General features: G+C 41.9%; 1 protein-coding gene across 1 annotated transcript in view; it reads left to right on the forward strand.

Annotated features, from left to right (window-relative positions):
* The window catches only part of LOC130179731 (plexin-A2-like), a 74,451-nt gene that overhangs the window by 21,622 nt on the left and 29,649 nt on the right, over positions 1 to 23,180 (forward strand). Inside the window, exons 4-8 of the mRNA XM_056392731.1 lie at positions 7,125 to 7,259; positions 16,253 to 16,353; positions 19,168 to 19,291; positions 20,314 to 20,467; positions 20,992 to 21,088. Of these exons, the coding sequence (XP_056248706.1) occupies positions 7,125 to 7,259; positions 16,253 to 16,353; positions 19,168 to 19,291; positions 20,314 to 20,467; positions 20,992 to 21,088 (611 nt within the window). The remainder of the gene's footprint in view (positions 1 to 7,124; positions 7,260 to 16,252; positions 16,354 to 19,167; positions 19,292 to 20,313; positions 20,468 to 20,991; positions 21,089 to 23,180) is intronic.

Raw genomic sequence — 23,180 nt, forward strand, 5'->3', positions numbered from 1 at the left:
TTTCTGAAGAAATGTTTCTGCAGAGCACAGTAATGCTCAAAAGGACTACAATGGCATACAGAGTGAAACCTGATGCTTCTCTGACACAGGGAGTGTACAAAGAAGACTGTGCAACTCTATACCGAGATGCTGCAAGTTTCTAGTTATATTTTGTGTTTTGTGCATATCCGAGTTCAGAGGGACTTGAAACGATGTCATAGCTGCCTGAGAGAAGTCGCAGGGATATTTTAATATATGATTAATCCTTTAATCTGTGCCGGAAGACTAAGGTAGACAATGCTCTCGACAGGCTGCAAGGGTGGAGTAGTGGTTCTCTAACTGAAGCGTCACAAATTTGAGCTGTCTCAACACTGCTCCCGAGCCAATGATGCCTTTACTGTTCTATTACTGTCTGTCTGAACTATCTCAGTGCTGGTAAATATAATTTAGTGGATGCACATACTGTAATATGAAGGGGGTGCGGTGTTGAACGAAATAAAAACGGACCAGCCACACTGACTCAGAGGCTGCAGTTACTCAGCAGCAATATTTCCCTAGACATGGTTGAAAATGTTAAGCTCATGGCAAATAAAGCCTTAGTCAAATACTCTCATGTGCAAATAGTGGATTCATTATGGCTTATTGAGGGTTGACCGGGTGGGGAAATTCTCCAGTGCGTGGCTAAATGACTTGGACTTTTCAAAGTCACGGTTTCTAAAGGGGCCAGGAAGGGGAGATTCTGTGATTGAAATCATTAGAATGGAGTTTCAGAGGAGGGGAGGGGCACTGGCAGAATAGGTGTGTTTGAAAGGCTAAATTGAAAGGATTTTCATAACTGCATGAGGAGAGCTGGACCTGAGGGTGAAAGTATTCAGAGCGGATCGCTATTAGATATCTTCGTGCAGCTGAAATAGTAAATGGTATTAAGAGAGGCAATTTTGTGATAACACGTTAAGGTGTCCACCCTCCTGCTTTTCCTTACTACAGTTTTATTTAGCAGCCCTTTCTCCAGCTCTCCATGTCCTCTCTCTTTCTTTTCTTTTCTTTCTCCTGCTCGGTCACACAAATGGAAACACATGAGAGGACTATGACTGCATTGCGGTCAGGAAAATGAAGACCATACGGGTGCCATGAATTGTTCCACTGTCCCACTCCCACTGCTTTTGTTGGTGGGCCATGGGAAACTGACAAACAATGGAAGTGATTGGAGGCATGGGGGCCGTATGGAGGAGGGCAGGAAACAGAGAACAGGAAACCATGTCCTCAAGGAGACAGAAAAGAAGTGAACATGTAGAGACTCAAAAGTACTGTGGTCAAGTTGTAGAAAATTTGGTATGAATACTTGGAAGCTGGCCACGCAGCTGAAGGTTAGAGCGAACTGAAAATCTGGCTGCTGCAACTGAGAGGCTTTTAACAATAACTATCAAAAACACACGTGCACTGACAGACACGCACACACTTTCAGACGCCATAACCTCTCTTCTGACCCAGTTGGTAATTGCGTTTAGGTATGGGCACTTGCCAACATACAGCATATCTAGTGGCTGTGATCAATTCACCTCCCTTTGTGAATGTAGTTAATGTGATGGCTGAATGATTAGTCGTGTCTTGTAATACACATCTCCACCTCAGTGACCCCTCGTCCCCTGAACGCTCTTCGTTTTCATTAGCCACTGCAGCTCAGCTCTGTCCTGAGCTTTGCCTCATTAGCATTCACAGAGCCGTGATGGATATATGGGCTAATCAATGCCCGCTCTCCTCAGCTGTCACCCACGATCGGACCATATGCACAGCCACTCAACCTTAAAGGTGGCCAGTTGTCTGGCCCTTATGTCGCTGCATGCCCCTTGTCACAATATTGAGTCAAGCCTGGGAGCATCCACTGTGAATTCTGTGCCAAAATCTGTCTTGCTTACAGTCTGTGTACATCTACTTCTAGACTTGCGTGTATTTTCATTCTGTGCCCTTTTCCAGTGTAATGGAAGATTTATGTGTGGTTTCCTGCCAACTTTTAACTTCTTTACTTTTAGTGGTTTTATATGAAAAACAGTACTTCACTGTACATCAGATGTTTGCATGCACAAGGACACAGTGGTTTCCAGACAAATGTCATGTAATGGCTGAAGAAGACAAGTATGTTGTAGCAGAAATGAACCAACCTCCATGTGTCTGGTTCATGTCGGACAGACCAATCTTCAGGCGCAGATGAAACCTTGTTAGATTGGCAGATTGGGAATGATTGGTTGAACAGAGTGCTCCATGCCTTCTGGGCCATCATCCATATGTTGAGGTTAGTTGGGTGAATTTGGAGGGCACAGACTGGCTGGCCACATATGGACACACTTTTTTTTTTTTAAGATTGGATGGCCATTACCACATAAACATAGTAATCATCTGTTTACAAGGCTTCCCAAAATGCAGCGGAGGTTTGGAGACATTTACATGTGCACTTCCTCTCAGCATGAATAATAATCATCGCCTGAAATGAATCCCAGAATCAATTCCACATGTAAATACTCACGGGGGGAGACATGTTGATTGGTGTATTGCTCATGCAAAGTCTGGCAGCTTTACAGCAGAGTCAACCCGGCTCAAGCCAAGTGACATCTTAGAAGTCTAGGGTTTTTTGTTTTCTTTGGCTCTCAGAGGATGAGAGTACAGCCGAGCATTTAGGATGCAACCCCAGCCATGAGAAAGGGAGGCTGTTTTCATTAAGAGCACATGGGCTCAGGTTGCATATCTGTTTGTGGAAGCCATACTAAGATGGGTTGTTTATATCCATTGCAGGTTCTGTGAGGGAATTTCAGCAGCAGGGAGGATATTGCTGTTATTGGCTTAAATATTATTCATGAGTTAAATATATATCCTCATCGGCTGTGACTCTGGGAAGATGAATGAAATGAAAAGCTAACTGAGGTCATATGAACATATGGTACTTATGGCAAATGAGTTCACTTCTTATGTTACATGACATGGACCACACAGGGGGAATCATTTGAATTGTAAGAGGTTTACTGAGGGTTTTGGAAACTATGTATTCCTTGATACTGACCTTAAAGGGCTGTCTTAACTACTTCAATAAGACCTCATTTGCACTTAGTCACTTCATGCATCTTGGGCAGGATCAGATAGCTTCTTTGATATCTGATAGCGAAGTGCAAACGCAACCATGAAGTATTTGAGGTGAATTGAAATCTGATTGCTGTGTTCTGGCGAGATGATGAAGTGCAGCTACAGAAAAGGGTCTGTGTCCTGTGGCGACGGCGGCTGAGGTGACACTGAAAGACTGAAGTTAGCCCTTGTTCCCTGTCTCATTAAAATGACAGGAAAAGTGGTTTCACACCTGCAGCATGACTGACGGACTGTTGGGGGGCAGATGATAAAGGTTTTGTCTTGCTGTAGTTCATAAATACAATTCATCCATTTGTTTTTTACTTGTAAAATCGTTATTAGCTATCAAGCTAAACTGTTAATGTTGGAACTGAGCTGCCAAACTGCAGCTTCAGGTGCATCACCCCCACTCTCAGGCCTGGAAGAGGACCGGGCCTTGTCAGCGTGTGCGTGGGAAAACCGAGATGACGCTATCACACTTGTGATCTGGTCAATAGAAACAAATTCATTTATGTGTGGTAAAGTTTAAATAAAAATGTAGTCAGTCTTGTCTGACATCTACTCAGATGAGGGTTAATATTGCACTGTATGGACTGTTGCATGTCGGGTGCGGGTTACTGATCTGCCACAATCAATGACAGTGTATTGATCAAACAAGTGATCATGCACACAACAACAAACTTAATGAGACACAAGCAACAAAAGAGTGCATGCTCAGTGTGTAAGTGTGTTTGTATGCAAGCGCACACTCACTCAGTTTAGTAGGAACACCTAGCTCAGACTAATGCAGTCTAATACAACAGTCCTGCAATAAATCCTCCCTTCACGAAGGTTATAATGCTCAGTTTGTATTGAACAGCTGCATCGCATTATACAAAGAGGTGTGTCTGCTGTTTAGCTAACCATCATTCATTAGAATTGGGTGGACAAAATAATAGGAACGCCTGTCAACAAAGCACAATGCAGATCAACAGCACCACAAACTGCAGCCTCCAAAATGATCACACAGCTGAATCAACGCCTGTTCAACACAGCTTCAACAAAAACTGAACATTATAACCTTCGTCAAGGAAAGATTTATAGCAGGAATTGCATTGGGCTGGACTATTTTTTCCTTATTAACTGAAAACTGAGTGTATATGTGTCTTTGTTTGTCTGCCTATGTGCCTAGGTGAGACTGTGTGTGTATGTGTATATGTGCAACTTGTGTGTCATTTCCTACAAGCAGGCTCATTATAAAACCAATTAAACCCGCCTTACTCTCATTATGGAGCTGTGGGGCTTAAGGAGAGATTGAGGACCTGTTGTACTCCCGGGGGGAGGGGGGAGGGGGGTTTCTGCCTGGTCAGCCCTGTTTTAAATGATAAAAAAACACTTTTCAGTCGACTGAAATCAAACACCGCGGATGGGTCATGATGGGTCTGAGTTCATCCCTGGTTTCCTGTCCCTAGGTCAGCCTCATCATAACCGCCTCAAGAAGAAAGAAAAAAAAAAAACACACACACACACACACACACACACCAGTATATCCTTCTCTAGACGATTGTTTGGGAGATTTTTCATACAGGCTTTCACCACAGAATTGCTTACATGTTCTGGTTTCAATCTGAGCTATTTATGAAATGAGGAGTGTGGGAAAAAATTATGTATGTCTCCATTACTGTGTGGGACTGTGGCAGCAATAGGATAAGCAGGAGGAGGAGGAAGAGTAGGAGCAAGAGAGAGGATGGGGCACGAGAAAGAAAGCAGACAATGAGTGAGAGAGAAAGAAGCTTAGCTCCGAGATAAATCGGTCTATGAAATAATTATTTAAAGGATTGGATTGTGCACGGTGAGGAGGTAATGACAGTCTGACCGGTGAGGAACAAACTGTCTTTTTATGATCTGGAATCAACAGACACACATCCCATGTGATTATTATGCTGGTTATTTTAGTGTTTTTGGATGTGGAAGATGATGCCCCGCCCTCCTCGTAACCCCACAGTATTTACCCTTCCACACACACTCACACACACACACACACACGTTTGCACAGATTTTCCTCCCTCCCCTCTTCGTTCTTGGCTGGCGGAGCTGATGGTTGGAGAGACACAGCTGCCTGAAAGGTGGAGGCACGATTGATTGACGAAGTTTCGATGCCCACGGGATCCAATCATGTAATCAGTTTGTATTGATTGACTGTCCCCATTGAGAGACTGCTGAGGCTCTGCCACCGTGTGTGGAAGTTAGACCTGGCACTCATTCAAAATCGTCTGCAGTTAGATTTGATTTGGGTGGTGAGGTCGCCTAGGTTCACGCAGCAGGATGCACGCGGAACGACTGGTTGAATCGCACCACTTCGCAACACTTCCACGAATCTCTGCTCTAATTCCTCATTATCTTGCATTTATTTTAATTATTATGATTGAGAAATTAATTCAGCTTTACTGTAATTGCATCACATGGTTAATGATCCAATCTCCCTGGAATTTAAATAGGGCTTCAACCTGGGTTTGCATAGCTAATGAGGATTTTTTTTCTCTGGCGATCATGCTTTATTCAGACTTTTGCTCTCATTTCACTCTTCAGACTTAAATTTCAAGTGTCAAGCTATCATTACTGTATGATGCAATTCTCATCAAGCCTGCACCAATGGTGAAAGATGGGTTTTATGAATGCAATTAAAGTTTTTTTTTTTTTTTTTTTTTAAATAAAAAAGTGCGATAGGACTATTTCATTTTTTGTGGTGCAAATCACACTAGGTTATGCAAAATAAACCTGACAAATAAGGAGGTTTGTCTTTGTGGTTAGTAGGAGAAAGTTAGAACACATTCATGGTACAAATGGTTTATTTATATTGGCAATAATAAAGGGTTTTTCAGCTTACTCACCGTTTTAAATCTTTACAAGCATTTCCACGTCTTCACGAGGATGCCTTTCGACAGCTCCAACATCAGTAAGCCACTTACTACAAACACAGACCTGCTTTTTTGTTTGCTTCACTGCAACAGCACATCTTGTTTGTGGGCAGAGTTGGGAGAAGAGAATTGAAAAGCCTTTACCAGTGGGCAACTGTTCTCCATGCTTGAGTTTAATGAGCCCCAAAAGATTGCTGCCCGAGAGTCACTCCAAAGTCAAATTAGGGCTGAGCTCACCGAACACATTTTAAAACTCAACTGCGTCATGGCTATAACCTCAGGGGTGGATTTGGGTTAGAGTCGCACTGGGCTGCTGGATTACTGAATGAGTAGCAGCAGATCAGTCTGTCTTTCTTCTCAGTCTCACCTTTACAATGAATTTACTGTTTCTTGGCGGCACTAATAAAGACACTTGCGGAGCGAAGTCAAAGTATCCACACACTTATCTCCATTGCAAACACACACACCCAGCTTATTGTGTAAGCTCTCAGTCACACAGACCCTCATCAGGGCATACTAATGCAGTAACATAATAAATATTAACACACACAGTATTATGAAACCACAGGAAACTTTTGAGTAAAAACTAAATTGAAACTAACTTCCTTTCTTGGTGGAGGCTAGCAGTTCTCCCTGCTTCAGAACTTTGTGCTTAGCTCGGCTAATCACGTCATAGATCTCTGTAGTGGACACAGGGAGATGAAATTGATATTGACCTTCTCATTTACTGTATCTCCTAGTAAAACACTTACTAGTTTTTCTAATCCTGCCTTTTAACACACCTGCATTTACTGTATGAACTTATATCTGTGAAGTCAAAGTGTCAGTGACTTCTGTTTCATATACAAATGAACAGGCTGTTTTTGTGTGTCCTCTCACAAACTGTAAGCAGCTTCTCTGTTAATGAGCTCATGCTCTAATTGATTGCCATACTGGAGAGAGTTTCTTTACAACTGATAAGTCATTATCAGATAATTTGTCAACATAGAACAAAATGAAACCAGCTTATACAAGAGGACTTTTTTTTCTATACAGCAGAGGACAGATATCCCTCGACAAACATACAGTTGCCATTCACTTGCTTTGTCCCGCAGCACGACATTCATTGTCCCTGTCTCTGTATTTGTGTCTCTGTAGATCAGGGTGGACGGCCCTCTGGAGGGAGGAGTGCTGTACGAGACAGTGACTGTGATGAAGGATAGCGGCACCATCCTCCGGGACATGGCCTTCTCCCTGGACAGGAACTCTCTCTATGTCATGTCTGACAATCAGGTGAGGAAACGCCCTTATTTCCCTGCTGCTGTCAGGAGAAATGCTAAGCGGTGGGGCGATGTAGCGAGTAGCGAGACCGTCCTTCAGCTGGAAGCCTGTGGGTTCAAACCCCTGTGACAGCGACCTGACATGTCCTTGAGTGAGATATTGTATGCGTGGCTTAAAAATTGGAGTCAAAAGTTTTAACTTGACATGAAAAGGTACAGTATAGGAATATTTTTGCCATCAGGTCAGTGGAAGCTGTAAATTTTTTTTGCATTAACGTCGAGGCACAAGGATAATAATTAGCTCTTATTTCTAAAGGATTTGTTTGGATCTAATTTATCGGGATATTGCAAAAAGAAATGTTTGGCTTCGGTCTGCACAGAAACCAGCATTACTGTTAGCGTTAGCTAAATAGATTTAAATCAAAAACATTAATTTATGATAAATGCTAAACTAATGCTATTTATTTGGAATCCCACCAGACGATTGTGACTTATCTCCAAAATCCAATGTGGCAACTCTCTTACATTCACAAACTGTATGTCTACAGTAGGGATTTTTAAATATGCAGGCTGTGCGTAAGGGGATGGACCACTGTTCTAATTACTTATCCATGCGAATCGACTTACAGTGCAAGCATCTTTTGTACGTGACACACACACATCCCATAGAAAACCATTAGCTGCTTTTTTTTTTTTTTTTCTGTGTGGCTGTAGCCCCAGCCCTCCCCCCTCCCTCCTCATCTGCTCCTCACTTGGCCCGGCATCACAGAGGCGAGCAGTTGTTGTTGTTGTTGGACGATATTCTCTGCACTCATTGGAGATAAGAGTGAACAGTGGTAATCACTTTCAACTCCCATCAAGTGATTATTTTGGCGCGGCTGCATGGCACTGTGAAATGGGATTAGGTTTCAGTGTGGCCAAAAAAAAAAAAAGAAAAAAAACGCTATCACTGCTCTCAGTTGTCTTCTGACTGCTGGAATGTATTGAGCCGGAGTCACAGGACAGAGAGGCAAAGGGCAGTGGAACAATTGCAGTTGTGTCATTTACTTCAGAGTGTCTCCAAACTCTTTTCTGGCAGCTTGTAGAACAGTCTGAAAACCTATAAATGCACCAAGTTTAAGAGAACAAGGGATGTCATCTGAGGAAGTGAGGAAGAATAGAGACGCTATTGTGTTGGGTACTGTCTTCTAAAACAAATCAAGGCAGCGCTTCCTTCTGTGTGATAGACTGGAAGAGACAGGGCATCACTTATTGATGGGCTCTGGTCGTTCAAGGAGAGACACATGCTTCCTTCAAGGAGATAGCCAGCTACTCTCTTCACTCCGCCTCCAGTGACACATAATAACCGAGCAAAAAACCAAACCTAGCTTGGCCGGGCATTTTCTCTCAATATTAGAACAGCATTGGCTTTGTAGCCCTCAGGAGCTCCGAGCAGAGTAAAGCCTTCCTCTTTCTGTCTCCCTCTCCATCTTTGCACAGCTTTCCCTTCAGACTTTCCTGCAGCTCGGGTAAGGAATCCCCCAGGGAGAGGGCTTCACTCACAGATTTCCCACATTTCCAGTAGATCCCAGAGATGAGAGATTTTCGGATTCCAGGGAGCCAAACAATACAGGAATGATGTGGAATGAGGAGCGAGGCACAGACAGATTTGGCTGAGATCAGCCGACCCTTGTGGAATAACAATGAGCCTCTCTGTCTCCTGCCGAGTGAAACACGCAGGGTTAGCATGATGATGAAGAGTGAGCAGAGAAAAGAGGGAATCACTGTGTATGCGTGAGGATACGTGTGTGTTTTTGTGTGTCGGTGTCCGCAACAAAACATCATTTGGGAACCATTATTCATATGAAAAAAGAAGTCTTCACAGCAGTTAATCTTTTTTCTCACTGTGTGCCTTTAGTTTGATCATTTCTAAAAATAGAAATGCTCAGTATCCAAACACACAATAACCTCACTGAATGTCACTCGTCTGTCTGTGAAATGATGGCTAAGGCTTTAAACCTTAGAGAAGGAGGGGGAAACTGCTGCAGGGTTTTTCCAGGGCAATCTCTCAAAGTGCCACTCTCTAAAATGTAAAATCATTTCTCTCTACCTAAGTCTGTCTGTCTGTCTGCATCTTACCTCCCTCACCTGTGTGTGAGTGTACTGTGCAGCAGTGGTTCCCAACCTTTTTTGTCTGATGTACCCCCATGGCTCAGATGAACCCTTTACCAACACCACCCGTCATGTTCCATTACTAACCGGGCGAAGAGAGTAACCGCCCAGGGGCCGCAAAAGCCCCAGATTTACTCCGTATCATTTGGTCTACATAATTTGATTAATGTCAAATGTGTTAGAAATTTGCACCACTGAAGTACAATAGTCAATCAATTGTGAAAAGTGCTCTTTCCTCCATCCTGTGGCCCGGTCTTGTAGAGGGCCCCTGTGTGTGCTAGTTTTAAGACCTAATTAATTTAATAAGTTTATATTGAGCCCATTTGTCATCAAATGTCAAGTCATTAACACACACAAAACCTGGGGAAAGGTAGTATTATTTCATCATGAGAGAACTGTAAGGCTGAAACCGACACTTAGTTTAATTATCAGTTGATTGTTTGGTGTATAATATGTCAGAAAATTGTGAAAAACAAGATATTAATTAAATCAGTCACAAACTTAAAGCAGTTACGTTAACACAGGAAAACATTTGAAAAGCTGGTGCCAGTGAATTTGAGGTAAAAAAAATGACAAAAATTTTCCATTGTCAGTCATAAGTTTGATTAATCATCTAACCATTTCAGCTGTACAGTACTTGCTGGTTTTTGGATGCCAGGGGAAGATTTTATTATAAACGATGGAAAGAAATGATAGGAAATGAGAGAGAGATGAAACAAGTCCCTAAAGTCACTCAAATGAGGAAGGCTGCAGTTCATGGGCTGCACCTTAATCCCTGAGCTACAGCAGCGCTTCTTCTCTATTCATTTTCAGTATGTCATGTCACTGCTTGTGGAAGAAAATGGACATTTATCAGCACGTTTTTCCAACTTTTTCAGCTTCATTCACAGCTCTCACTCACAGCAATGGGGGTCAGATGTTACAGCTGACCTACAGTAGTTCGGTGAGCAGTCAGCCTGTTGTACCTGGTAGTTTATTGATTATTGTGGCAAGAAATATACTAAAGATCAGCCAAACAACCAAAACAATTTGTAATCCTATTTGTTTGTTGATTTCATTTTTTATAATCATCACTTTTAAATGAATTCCTTTAAATTAGCTGAGCTACTCCCCAATATTTCATTACACACCATGGCAACTGCAGAATTACCTCACGGACAATATATACCTCTGGTTTGGAGTCACTGCTGAACATACTGTGTCTCTTATAAATTCCTATTATATACAACAGCAAATACGCTTTGAAGGAACTAAATTGCAACCGCAAAACATTTTTTATTAACGTAATGAGGAAATTAACATATTTGGCAAGTCACAAATAGGTTGATACTGATACAGTAAAATGTTGTTACCTAAACCTAACTACAGACGGGACTGTGGATGCGAGCTTGTGACAGCCATGTGCTTTGCACACCTGCCATCCATTCCAACCACCACCTGGCGACTACATGTAGTGCTTCATTCTTTAAAAAAACAAACTAACAAACAAAAATCCAGCCAGAGATCATCCTGCCGCCACAACATCATTGGGAAAACAGTTTAGTAGTATATGAACATAAATCCTGGAAGACAGGGCTGGCTGTACAGCATCTGCACTTACCACACTTTGAGAAAAGCGAAAAGGGAAATGTAACATGAAGAAAATGTGGAAAACGTTTGAAAATTGAAAGTTTTACAGCCAGTGGTGCTTGTAATCATAAAATTTAAAAATTCATTTCTAAAATGTCCCATATCAGAGTTTTTTATGTCTTGTGCACTTTACTTCACAAGTTCAAAGCAGAACAAAAGTCTGCTGAAACATTAATGTTTGGCTTTTTAATTCTGTAATGAGTACCAATTAAAATTATAAATTCAGTTAATGATTGTTTTTAATTTTAGAACATTACTAAACATAACTACTCATTTCTTTCACATCCTGTACAATAAAATTATGACTAAGCAAAACACAAACGATAAATGGGTGATGTAACAGTCCTGGATTAGATCATTATGTTTCTTGTCTTGTTGAGTACTATAAACTAAATCCTGGATATATGACCTGATATATCCAGCCACCATGTGATTCAAAACATGTGATGGTTTTGGATTTTCCACAGCAAGGCTGAGGATATAGGATGACAGCAAAGCAGGGGTCTGAAGGCCTGTATGCTCCTCTGACAGCATTCGTAAAGTTCAAGTAAATCCGGATGAAAGCATTAAAGTGATAGTGAACTGGTAAGATGATAAGGTCGAGCATTAGTGTGAGGGGCATCCCAGATGTTGTGAAAAGATACAGAGTCAAAGTCCTAAAGCAGGAAAAGCGGACATGATCATCATCCAGCCATGCTGTGATGCAACCACGTGGCGACCGATACAATCCAGAAAAACATTATTCAAAACCGGACCAGACTGAGATTTCGCCTCTCAGCAACGGAGAATTTTCATTGATTTCCCTTTGTCCGCTCTAAAGGATCAGTTTCTTCTGAAGAAATGATCTCAGAAAAGACGAGGCAAACAAAAGCTTGATGAGAAAATTACTACATACAGCATCTGGTCATGAATGATTTATGAGGCACATCTACAATGCACCGAACATGAACTGAGTATGAAGGCTTAATTCAGTGGTCCAAGAATCATAGAAGGGAGACACAGTAGTATTCACACCCCTTCACTTTCCCCACATTTTGTTATGTTACAGCCTTATTCCAAAATGGATTAAATTCCTTTTTTTTCTCATCAATCTACACAATCCCCCATAATGACAAAGTGAAAAAGTTTTTTTAGAAATTCTTGCAAATTTATCAAAAATAATAATCTGAAATATTGCACATAAGTATTCACACCCTTTGCTATGACACTCAAAAGTGAGTTCAGGTGCATCCTGTTTCCACTGATCATCCTTGAGATGTTCCTACAACTTGATTGGAGTCTACCTGTAGTAAATTCAATTGATTGGACATGATTTGGAAAGGCACACAGGTGTCTATATAAGGTCCCACTGTTGACAGTGCATGTCAGAGCAGAAACCAAGCCATGAAGTCAAAGGAATTGTCTGTAGACCTCCAAGACAGGATTGTATTGAGGCACAGATCTGGGGAAGGGTACAAAAAAAATCTCTGCAGCATTGATGGTCCCGAAGAGAACAGTGGTCTCCATCATTCGTAAATGGAAGAAGTTTGGAACCGCCTGGACTCTTCCTAGAGCTGGCCGCCCAGCCAAACTGAGCAATTGGGGGAGAAGGGCCTTGGTCAGGGAGGTGACCAAGAACCCGATGGTCACTCTGACAGAGCTCCAGCGTTCCTCTGTGGAGATGGGAGAAACTTCCAGAAGGACAACCGTCTCTGCAGCACTCCACTAATCAAGCCTCTACTCAGTAAAAGGGACATGACAGCCCGCTTGGAGTTTGCCAGAAGGCACCTAAAGGACTCTCGGACCATGAGAAACAAGATTCTCTGGTCTGATGAAACCAAGGTGGAACTCTTTGGCCTGAATGCCAAGCGTCACGTCTGGAGGAAACCAGGCACCTCTCATCACCTGGCTAATACCATCCCTACGGTGAAGCATGGTGGTGGCAACATCATGCTGTGGGGATGTTTTTCAGCTGCAGGAACTGGGATACTATTCAGGATCAAGGGAAAGATGAATGGAGCAAAGTACAGAGATATCCTTGATGAAAACCTGCTCCAGAGCGCTCAAGACCTCAGACTGGGGCGAAGATTTACCTTCCAACAGGACAACGACCCTAAGCACACAGCCAAGACAACGAAAGAGTGCCTTCAGGACAAATTTGTGAATGTCCTTGAGCTGCCCAGCCAGAGCCCAGACTTGAACCCGATTGAACATCTCTGCAAAGACCTGAAAATAGCTGTGCAGCGACACTCCCCATCTAACCTGACAGAGCTTCAGAGGATCTGCAGAGAAGAATTTTTCGCTTTATCATTATGGGGTATTGTGTGTATATTGATGAGAAAAAAAAGGAATTTAATCCATTTTGGAATAAGGCTGTAACATAACAAAATGTGGGGAAAGTGAAGGGGTGTGAATACTTTCCGGATGCACTGTATATGTAGTGTATTCAACCAACGCTGTATTTTAATGTCAGCTGTACTGTCTAACTGTTTAGCTCTGCACGTCCGTCACAGCCAAATCTGCACTCACAACCCACAATTTAACCCACGATGGCCTAGACTTGTGAGAAAAGAGAAATAAATTTTGAATTAACACCAATATTACATGGCTGTATTTACTGTACAGTCCTTTGCAGGAGCCGAAGAGCAGTCACACAACACGGTGTTTGAGCAAGGTTGTGTTACAAGGCTGGATTTTTAGTTTTCTGTCAAAGTGACCTTGATTGAGTTCCTTTCAACTCTCTTTAGTCCTGCAGCAAATTCTACCTTTTTTTGTTATGACTGTCAGAGGGGATCTGATTCAACCCAGATTTTTGAGACTATAGTGTGTTAAGCATTGTGTATCTACAAACTAACAGGAACTGGGGTGACCTGCTGGAGTAGTGATTGAGACAAATACCATATTAATGGTATTGTGCGATTGCAGCTGGGGATCATTGTTGCATTGTTGTACCTGTCTCTCTCTCCCCATATGTAATGCCTGTATCTTAACTGTCGGTATTCAGTTAAGGGTGAATGCAAAAAAAAGAAAAAAAAAGAAAGAGCACCATACAATGTAATTGACACAAAAGGAGACTGATCAGCAGATCCGAATGCTGAGTTGTTATATTTTAGTATCGTGTGGACATAAAAGCTAAGGGCATGTCTTTTGATCTTATTTGGATTCAACATGGTGTGTTCTTGCTCAGGTCAGTTCCACTAAACAATTCACCTCTGATGTGTGGCGAGAGCTTCACATTTGATTCTTAGCCGGGCAGCAGAAAGCAGAAGATCCATAGCTCTCCCATTCTAAAGGTCACGCTGCCTAACAGCCACAGACCAACTTTGTTAGTTTAGACGAGCTCCAGTCCACAACAATTCATGGATTATTCCTACTGCGTCAGATATGGACTTAGCGCCCTCACCCCCTCCCGTACTACGAAATCATTTTGCTAATGGAATGCACCGAATGGGTTCTGAACTGCTGGAAAAAAGAGAGAAGTTATTTCGTGGGGAGCAGCAGATAATCCATTTTGCCAACACAGACCTGAGAGAGCACCCACTTATGCTATCAAGAGCACCGGAGACACTCTAATCCATAATCCACTCTTCATTTGTGATTGCTTACATCAGGAAATTGCTTGCATCATACGTCCAGACCTAGAATAATAAAGTATAAAGTAGCCAGGCTCAGGCTGCTGCTCCAACCTGGTTTTGTATGCAGGGGTGGTGCTGGCTGTGCGACAGAAGCGACTCTCAAGCAGCTAATGGAGAGCTTATGCTTTGCCAGACGTTCACACATGGAAGTGGCAGCAGTAGTGGAGTGTGTGGTTGTCTGTCCGTCAGTTTGACTATGTTCTTTTTGCTTGTGTGTTCCTGTGTGTGAAAAAATAAGAGGAAGAATAATTACTATTGCAGGAGTACACAAAGGTGTTAGTAGTGCAAGATCCTTTAACAAATGTCATAAAGAAAAGTTATTTAAGAATATTGCTGCAAAAAAATACTTTTTGAATAGCTGTGGTGTCGTTTCCTGTTGTCTCTGCCATTTGAGAAAAAAAAAAATCAGATAATTCCTCATGTGGGCAGAGCCACAATGCTGCATAATGCAAATATGTGTGTCAGCAGCAAGAAGTAGGAAAAAAAACAGTTGTTTTCCTCAGGGATACTCTACAGCGTGTTACTGTGATGAGGCTTCCATATATTGCAAAATAGACAACATGATGAAATGGGCTTTGGTCTCTCCTCATCAGAATTGCTTATTATTTAATCAGAATGTTTTGGTTGCATGCCTTCGTTGACCTTATTTCCACTCCATAGCAGCCATTTTTAACTTTTGTCACACAAAGAGTTGGAAACTAATGAGATTTACATATAAGTAGTGTGAAAGTCCTCTGCACAGCAGTGTCAATTAAACATGTTCAGGTCAAACAAAGTGAAAGTGAGTTTTTCTTTATCTAGGTGTCTATGGATTATGGGTGTATGTTTTGGATGAACTGTATATTATGTATATACAGTATAGCCTCCCTATAGTGCCCTCTGAATCACATGTATATCTGATTTTTTTTCAGGATATAACTGTATATTTACTGCAATATTCAAAATATTCCATCTGTGTGTGATTATAATTCTGTTTCACAACAAAATAATTTATCTGGAGCTAGTGATCACATAATTGGACTTCCCTGTATCAGACCTGAGATCTGTTCTCCTATTTTCCAAGCGAGCCTATTGAAGTATTTGGAATAATAGAAAGTAAAAACTGCAAAGTGAAGAATTCAGCCTCCCCTCACTCATACTTATTAAATGAGTTACAGACTCTGGGAACAGAATTATAGTGGCTGCTTGAAATTGGCAGGATAATTACTCAACTTACTGTTCTGTAATTAACTACCTAGGTTGAGTTCCATTAGCTGCAAATACCCTAATACTTTGTATGCAAACCAAAAGATTAGTCAGATCGATTTGTTTTATTACAGTGGAATTTGTGAAATGGCAAGTGTTTGCATATTCCTGTAAGACACTAACACACAACTAAATCTGTTCTGTCTGTGGCTGAATTCTGGACAAAGACCTTTGCTGCATGTCATTTGTTTTACAAATGTTTTACAAATAAAGATTGTATGATGTAGATCAATGTACGCAACACAAGGATCAAATTGGGATTCACTTTCTCATCTCCTTTTTAACTTTTTGCATTTACTGTCTTTGGCAATTTACCTGTGTATGTTTCTTTGACATGTGTTCTTGTTCTGTCATTCCTGTGCTTTAGGTGGCCCAGGTCCCCGTGGAGGCTTGTGAGCAGTACGGGACATGTGCTGAGTGCCTGAGCTCTGGCGACCCACACTGTGGCTGGTGTGTCCTGTATAACATGTGAGTCTGCTTCTTTTCTTTTCTCCCATACTCCCATAAACACACCACAGCTGAGAGATTAAAACCACAACATGACTGTTTACTAAACAGTTCATAGAAAGCTATAAATAAAGCTAAACACGTGGTCATATGATTTGTGCCCTTATCAACAGCTGGTGGGACAAACAAAAAAAAAAAAAGGCAGTAGTTGTTGGACAGTGTGATCCCTCCTAAGTAGCGCTATTTAGGACAGCACAAACTGCATGCCCACCAGATTTTATTGTCTCTCGGGCGAGAGAACGAGTGGTGATAATGGAGGAGGGAGGGATTAGCCTGGCAGGCACAGTGGGTGTATGAACTGGACCTCTACATACCCGGGGAACATTTTGGACCTGACGGAGCAAGCTTATCTCTTCCATCTTAATTATCTGACCCCCGGGTTAGCTTGCATAATACCGCGATATGGAGCAAAGGGGATTCAAAGGGGATTAAAACCCTGTGTTTCTGAACCAGTCACTGTGTTTGAAGCTGACCTCAGCCAGGGATTTACCCCTGTCTCATCATATGACGTCTGCATTTCAGCTCGCAATATCTTGATCATGATCAGCATTATTTAAATTGCAACTCTCTGTTATCAAATGGCCATTGAAGTGAGAGGAAAAAATAATGTTTTGTTTTAATCTAAATTACCTCATTAAACAGTTGTTTTTCCTTTTTTTGCTGACTTTGTCTGCAAGTCGCATTATGTTGTTTAGTTAAATGAATGCCTCACACTTATCAGTAAACAGATAGGCTGAAGTTCCCTCAAGTAACCTGAAGTGAATCATGAGCCCTCACACTGCGGAATGAGACCACTTTATCTTTCTGTCTATTAAATCCAGATTGGGGTCTTTTTCTTGCCTCTGAATGACTCTCACAGAGTGACATGTACATCGCTTTCAGGATCTTACTTTCCCACCCTTGGCATAGTGTTCCAAAGCACCTATCTGACAGAGAGTGTGAGGGGGGTGTAGCTGAACTTGTAAAAAGCCTGAAGGAAAGGGGAATAAATGGCTCCATCAGACAAAACATGGTGAATAAAAGAGGCAAAATAAAAGGCAATGAAAGACAGTCTGAGATGAAAGGCGACTTTTTTTTTTTTTTTTCCAAGGCACTTCAGCTGATGAGCGGTCAGAAGGTGACTGTCTATACTCCTGTGGCTCTGGTCCGCCTCAAGGAGCCGAGCCCGCAACAGCTGTCACTGCGTTTCCATTCCGCCTTTATATTGTGTTGTAATTACAGCAGAGGCCTCGGTTCTCTTTGAGCTCTCTCAGGAGGTGCCACCCCCTCAGCAGCATCTGAGAGTGAATTAAGTACTGTCTCCCCACGCTGCATGCATTACACATTTAAAAGAAAGAGATGATGGTGAACAGCCAGAATATTGTGTGAGTTTGCAATTACAATTTAACTCCACAGCTGAAAGACTCTTTATAATGCGATGTTTATGTTTAAGTACAGCCTGCCTGTCACCATCCGAGCCTGGAAAGAACTACACTGCCCCTTTCAAAGAACAGTATCCATACAACTAGCCGACAATAGCTGAAAAACAGCCCCCAATTCTAAAACCGAACAGTTTTAAGAACAAGTTTTAAAATTCTATTTACCTCTGGCCATAACTTTAAATGTGCTTTTACTTTGCACCTCTCTCTTACAAGATTATTGTAAAGGTCACACTATGCTGCCAACCCTTTCACTTCTAACTTTTAATTGCCTGTTGGGATCTAGGAGTTGAGCCTATTCTACTGTTGAACTCACTGTAATTTGCTCTGCAGAAAAGCATAGTAGAAATGTAAAAAAGTAAAGACGTGATAAATGGACCCCATTTATACAGTATAGTGCTTTTCTGGTCTATCAACCACTCAAAGCGCTTTACAATGTATGTCTCATTCGCCCATTCATACACACATATATTCATACACACATTCACCAATGATGACGCAGCATCAAGAGCAGTTAGGGGTTCAGTGTCTTGCTCAATGACATTTCGACAAGTTCTCTGGAGGAACCGGGGATCGAACTGTGAACCTTCCGGTTACTAGACGGCCGCTCTACCTCCTGCGAGGCTCAGGAGGTAGACACTGATAAAACCAATGATCTGACAGCCGTGTGCAAGAGAGTGACAAAGTTCAATAGCAACCCAAACAAACAAAATCTCTTTAGTTGTGGTAAAGTAAAAACATCAGATACAGTATTTGGGCATATTCTATAATATGATTCAAAGACCAGTTGTGCATGACTACAGATGTCACCTCAACTCTGGTTCAGACATGGTATTCACTATTAGCTTCATTAGCAGGCTGTTTATGTATGAATATAACAAGACTCTCTACAGCCATGCCAGCAGCTCTATGAAGCTTCACCAACAAGTTCCCCAACCGAAGATATAGGCTGCTCGTCTCTACCCCTGATACCCCCCATAGGAGCATCTCCTATGTTAATGTTAATGTCAGCATGCTGACAATGACAATGCTAACAAGCTTAAGTTTAGCAGATATAATGAAAGTGGAATGGAAGATATAATTGAAGCGCCGTTATTTAGTCCTGAGTAGGACACAGGATGTGTGTGCTGAATTTCATAGCAATCCAGATGATAGCTGTTGAGGCATTTCACACAAAACCACAAGCCTCTTGGTAGCACTACAGGAAAAGTCGGGGGTTCACCAAAGTCGGTGGGTTTCATCCTCTGGGAACCACGAACGAAGCGCGACTAAAAGTCAGTTTGCTGGCTATATTTCATCAGTAAACTTGCTGCACTGTTTTATACAATTTAATTGTGTGTCTCCTGTTGCTCCACAGGTGTTCAAGGAGGGATCGGTGTCAGAGGGCAGAGGAGACCTTCCGTTTCGCCACTGTCATTGACCGCTGTGTGAAAGTTATCGCTCACCCGGACAGCATTGCTGTATCAGCACATAGTGTCCCTGTGAGTCCGCTTATCATTCCATCAATTACTACACTGTCATTCTGCTCACGATGCCGATGTTTATGAGCAATCACTGTGAGTAGTCTTGTATGGCCACACATACAGTAAGTATAAGACTGAGAGAGAAGATTCATTTTGTGAGAGGTGAAGGGAGAGAGAGAGAGAAGGGTGATTCTCCCTGTAGGTCCTATGGCATTCCACGGCATCCATGGTATCCAGAAAAAATTAGACGGGAGTTGTTTCTGTAGCAATGAACTACTCTGTTTGCATCTCTGATGCATCGGCCAAAAAGTTTATCACATTTCCTAAAAGCTTAATTCAAATATTTTTCTATGGTAGCTAAGAGCACAGAGAAGTGAAATACAGTCGGAGCTAAGGAACATCATCTTAAGAGAAGTCTTTGACATTTTGAGAAAAACACTTTAATTTATTTAAATGTTAAATATGAAGCTGGAACCAGATGTTTATCTTAACACAAAGCCTGGAAACCGGTGGAAACAGCTAGCATAGCTTTCTCCAAATGTAACAAAACCTGCCTACCACTGGAGCATGCTAATTAATATTTTATATCTCATTTGTTTAATCCGTACAAAAACAGAAGTGTAAAAACAACATATTGTGGTTTTATAGGGAGCGTGTATGCATATACTTCTTAGCCAGGAGCAGTAGTTTCCTGGACTTAATCTCTTCTACGGATTAAACAAACAAGATACAGCATGTTAATTTGTGAGCTTTAGAGGGGCTGATAGCAGACTTAGTTTTCTTTAGACAAAGCCAAGCTAGCTGTTCTGTGTTACTTTCTGTCTTTGTGCTAAGCTACGTTAACCGACTGTCGGCTGTAGCTTCATATTTAATGGACAGATATAAGAGTGGCATTACTCTTCTCATCTAAAAATGTCAAACTATTCTCTGTAATTACAGTAAAATGTGTTATATATTACTGTCAAAGCACTGCGACACTCCTCACCAATGTACAGTCTCAAACTCAGCACATTAAATCTTCTCCCCCTTCTTTCTTTTAGCTTCTCCTGGAGGTGAATAATGTTCCGGACCTTTCTGCAGGAATCACCTGTTCATTTGGCCAGCAAGCCCAAGTGGAGGGTCACGTCAAAGGGAACAGGGTTATGTGTCTGTCCCCAGCTGGGAAGGAGGTCCCTCAGATACCAGAGGGACAAGGTGAGCTCAGATATCAGGTCTCAAAACAGACAAAAAAATAAACACTTTATGTTGCCAATGACAGGTGGAAAATGTAAAATATCAATATTCCAGACACATGAACTAAAAAAAAAAAAAACAGAAAGAGAAAACAGCCTTCTTTTCAGATTGACCACCCTGCATTTTAGTTTAGCCAAAGAGTTTGATAAGTAGCAAGTATTTCCTCTGAGCATGTGCAGTAATCCTTCAATTGAAGTTTCTGACGGAGGGTTTTCTCGAGACAACAGCAATATGCCCTTGCAGAGACGCAGACACCAGGTGGCTCTTTACAGGAGTGTGATAAAAGTATTAACGTTTTTTCTCATTTTGACCTCCTCTTTTCACTCATTGTTTTTGTTCTTTCACTCATCCTTTTTTGTCTCACTCTCTCTCACCTTTTGTCATGCTGCTCTTCCGCTCACATATTTTTTCATTCCCTTGCTCCCTCCTTTCACTGATTATGCTTTCTCTCTCTCTGTCTCTCTCTCTATCTCTCTCTCTCTCAGACTGGGCTGGCGTAGAGCTTCGTCTAAACTCAAAGGAGACAGGTCAGATGGTCGCCAGCACAGAGGTGAAGTTCTACAACTGCAGCACCCATCAAACGTGAGTCCATGCAGCTGCCACCCCCCCCCCCCCCCCCCACCCCCCCCCCCCATTCCCCCGCACATTTGATTTGTTCAATAGATGGTAGAGCACAACTTAATTTAGGGCAATGATGTACTGATGCTTGCAACCCCACTTAAGATCGGGCTGTTAGATAACCTCTGAGTTCAATTTATCTGTCAGGTCTCATTTAAATCAACATGATGCATTTGCCATGGCTTGTTTGTTTCGGGTTTGCTTAAACTGGCAGTTTGTGAGCTCAGGCTTCTACAGCTTTAAATTCAACTAAACTACAGTTTTTTCTGTCAGTTATTCTGAAATAAAAACCCAAAAATAAAAACCCAATGACTATTATTTTTTCATACACATATTACGCAAAGTATCTTTGGACATATTCACACCTGGAGGCTGTCCCGTAGAACCACAGTGCTCACGACTGAGCATCTTCACTAGTGTAATTGAGCGTGCTTCGTTGGAGGCCAGCAGTCCCCTCAGACCTCTGTACAGACAACCATTAGACTTGCACACCCACTTTTTACTTGACTTTGTCCCAAGGGGCCTTGCCAGAGAGTTGTGTTGGTTGTCAGACATAAAACATACGCCTCTTTAGATTTTTTGCCTTGATGTGGTGCCTTGAGGGCAGATAGAATAATGTAAATTAAAAAGGACTCTATTTAAAAGCTCATGTGTTTTACCCTGCCAATATAAGCTTCCTAACTGAGCAGGGAAACTGCTTTGACTTTGATCCATTATGCTAATGTCAACTGTATTTACCGTAACAGTAAACTACGATAAGAGTGTTTCTGTCTGAATAACAATTACAAACACTGCTACAAAGGTGGATCTTATTAGGATGAATGCCAATTAGCTGCATTTGTCAGCTTTAAAAGAAGTTTGCAGATCAGCAACTTTATGAGTTTTCACGGCAACATAAGACAATTAATTAATCTCCAAAGACGCCAAATCACACAATGTTGAATATTTACTTCAAGGACATTTATCATAACTTTTTGTATGAGTGCTGCAGTAACAGTTCAGAGCAGGAAAGTTATGTTTCCTTTTCTTTTTAAACTGATCTTACATGCACTCTTCGCTAACCTTCACTATGCTGTGAATTACACAGCACCATTAGTACACGAAAGCTTGATTCAGGGGTAAACAATAAGTTCACTCTGGGAGGGAACATTTGTCTGATGGAGTGTTCATAGCCAAACCCAGGAAATTAGCCCACAGTGGATACAAATGCCATCTATTCACAGTGCTCTTTGACTGTGACATGAATACCCCAATATAGCCATATTAAGCCATTAGAGAAAAACAGTCAGTAGCTCATCATATATACCCCGCACCAATACGGCCTCCATTAGCTGTGGGGCGACCGTGTGAACTCCTGTGATTAATATTTCAGACCAAACACACTCCTAACCCACCACCTCTTCCTCCACCTCCCTCACCACTACATCACCTCAGCATCACATCACCCTCCATAATTAATTATCTAGTGTTTGCAGCACCCTGCCAGTCCAGTTCTATTCATACCCAACCCCCCAAATTTCTCTCTCTCGCACACAAATACACACACAAGCACACATTTTTATGTTCATACTGGCCCTGGGCAGCTAATTAATATCAAAATTTAATGGTGCTGCACAACATTTATTGGCATTTGCAGCTCGCCATGAGCTGCGGTATTGGAGTGCTGCTGGTGGTTTTTTTCCTTGTGGTTTCAACTTACTGCAGGAACACATTCAGGAGACCACTCTGACAATGCATGGATCAGTTTTCTGCACAGTAGTACACCTCTATTATACACAGCAAAGTCCAGCCCCACCCCCCCCACCCCCAGAGGAAAATAGGACATGATCAATTTTCAGCTCTCCAATTGCTTTGTTTGGTATATCAACAGCGGTGCATCAGCCAGCTCTATTCTCTCATCTTGTCACCTCTCAGTTCTTCTCTCAAAGTATGTAGTGCCACCACCTCCCTGTTTGTTGACCAAAATGTCATTAAATGCAGTCCAGCAGGGTTGTTTCAGCTTTAATCCACAACTGACCGCTGGCAGCAGTCGACTGAATCAGAGCCAAAGATGTTG

This window comes from Seriola aureovittata, chromosome 2 (assembly GCF_021018895.1).
Source record: "Seriola aureovittata isolate HTS-2021-v1 ecotype China chromosome 2, ASM2101889v1, whole genome shotgun sequence".
NCBI lineage: Eukaryota > Metazoa > Chordata > Actinopteri > Carangiformes > Carangidae > Seriola > Seriola aureovittata.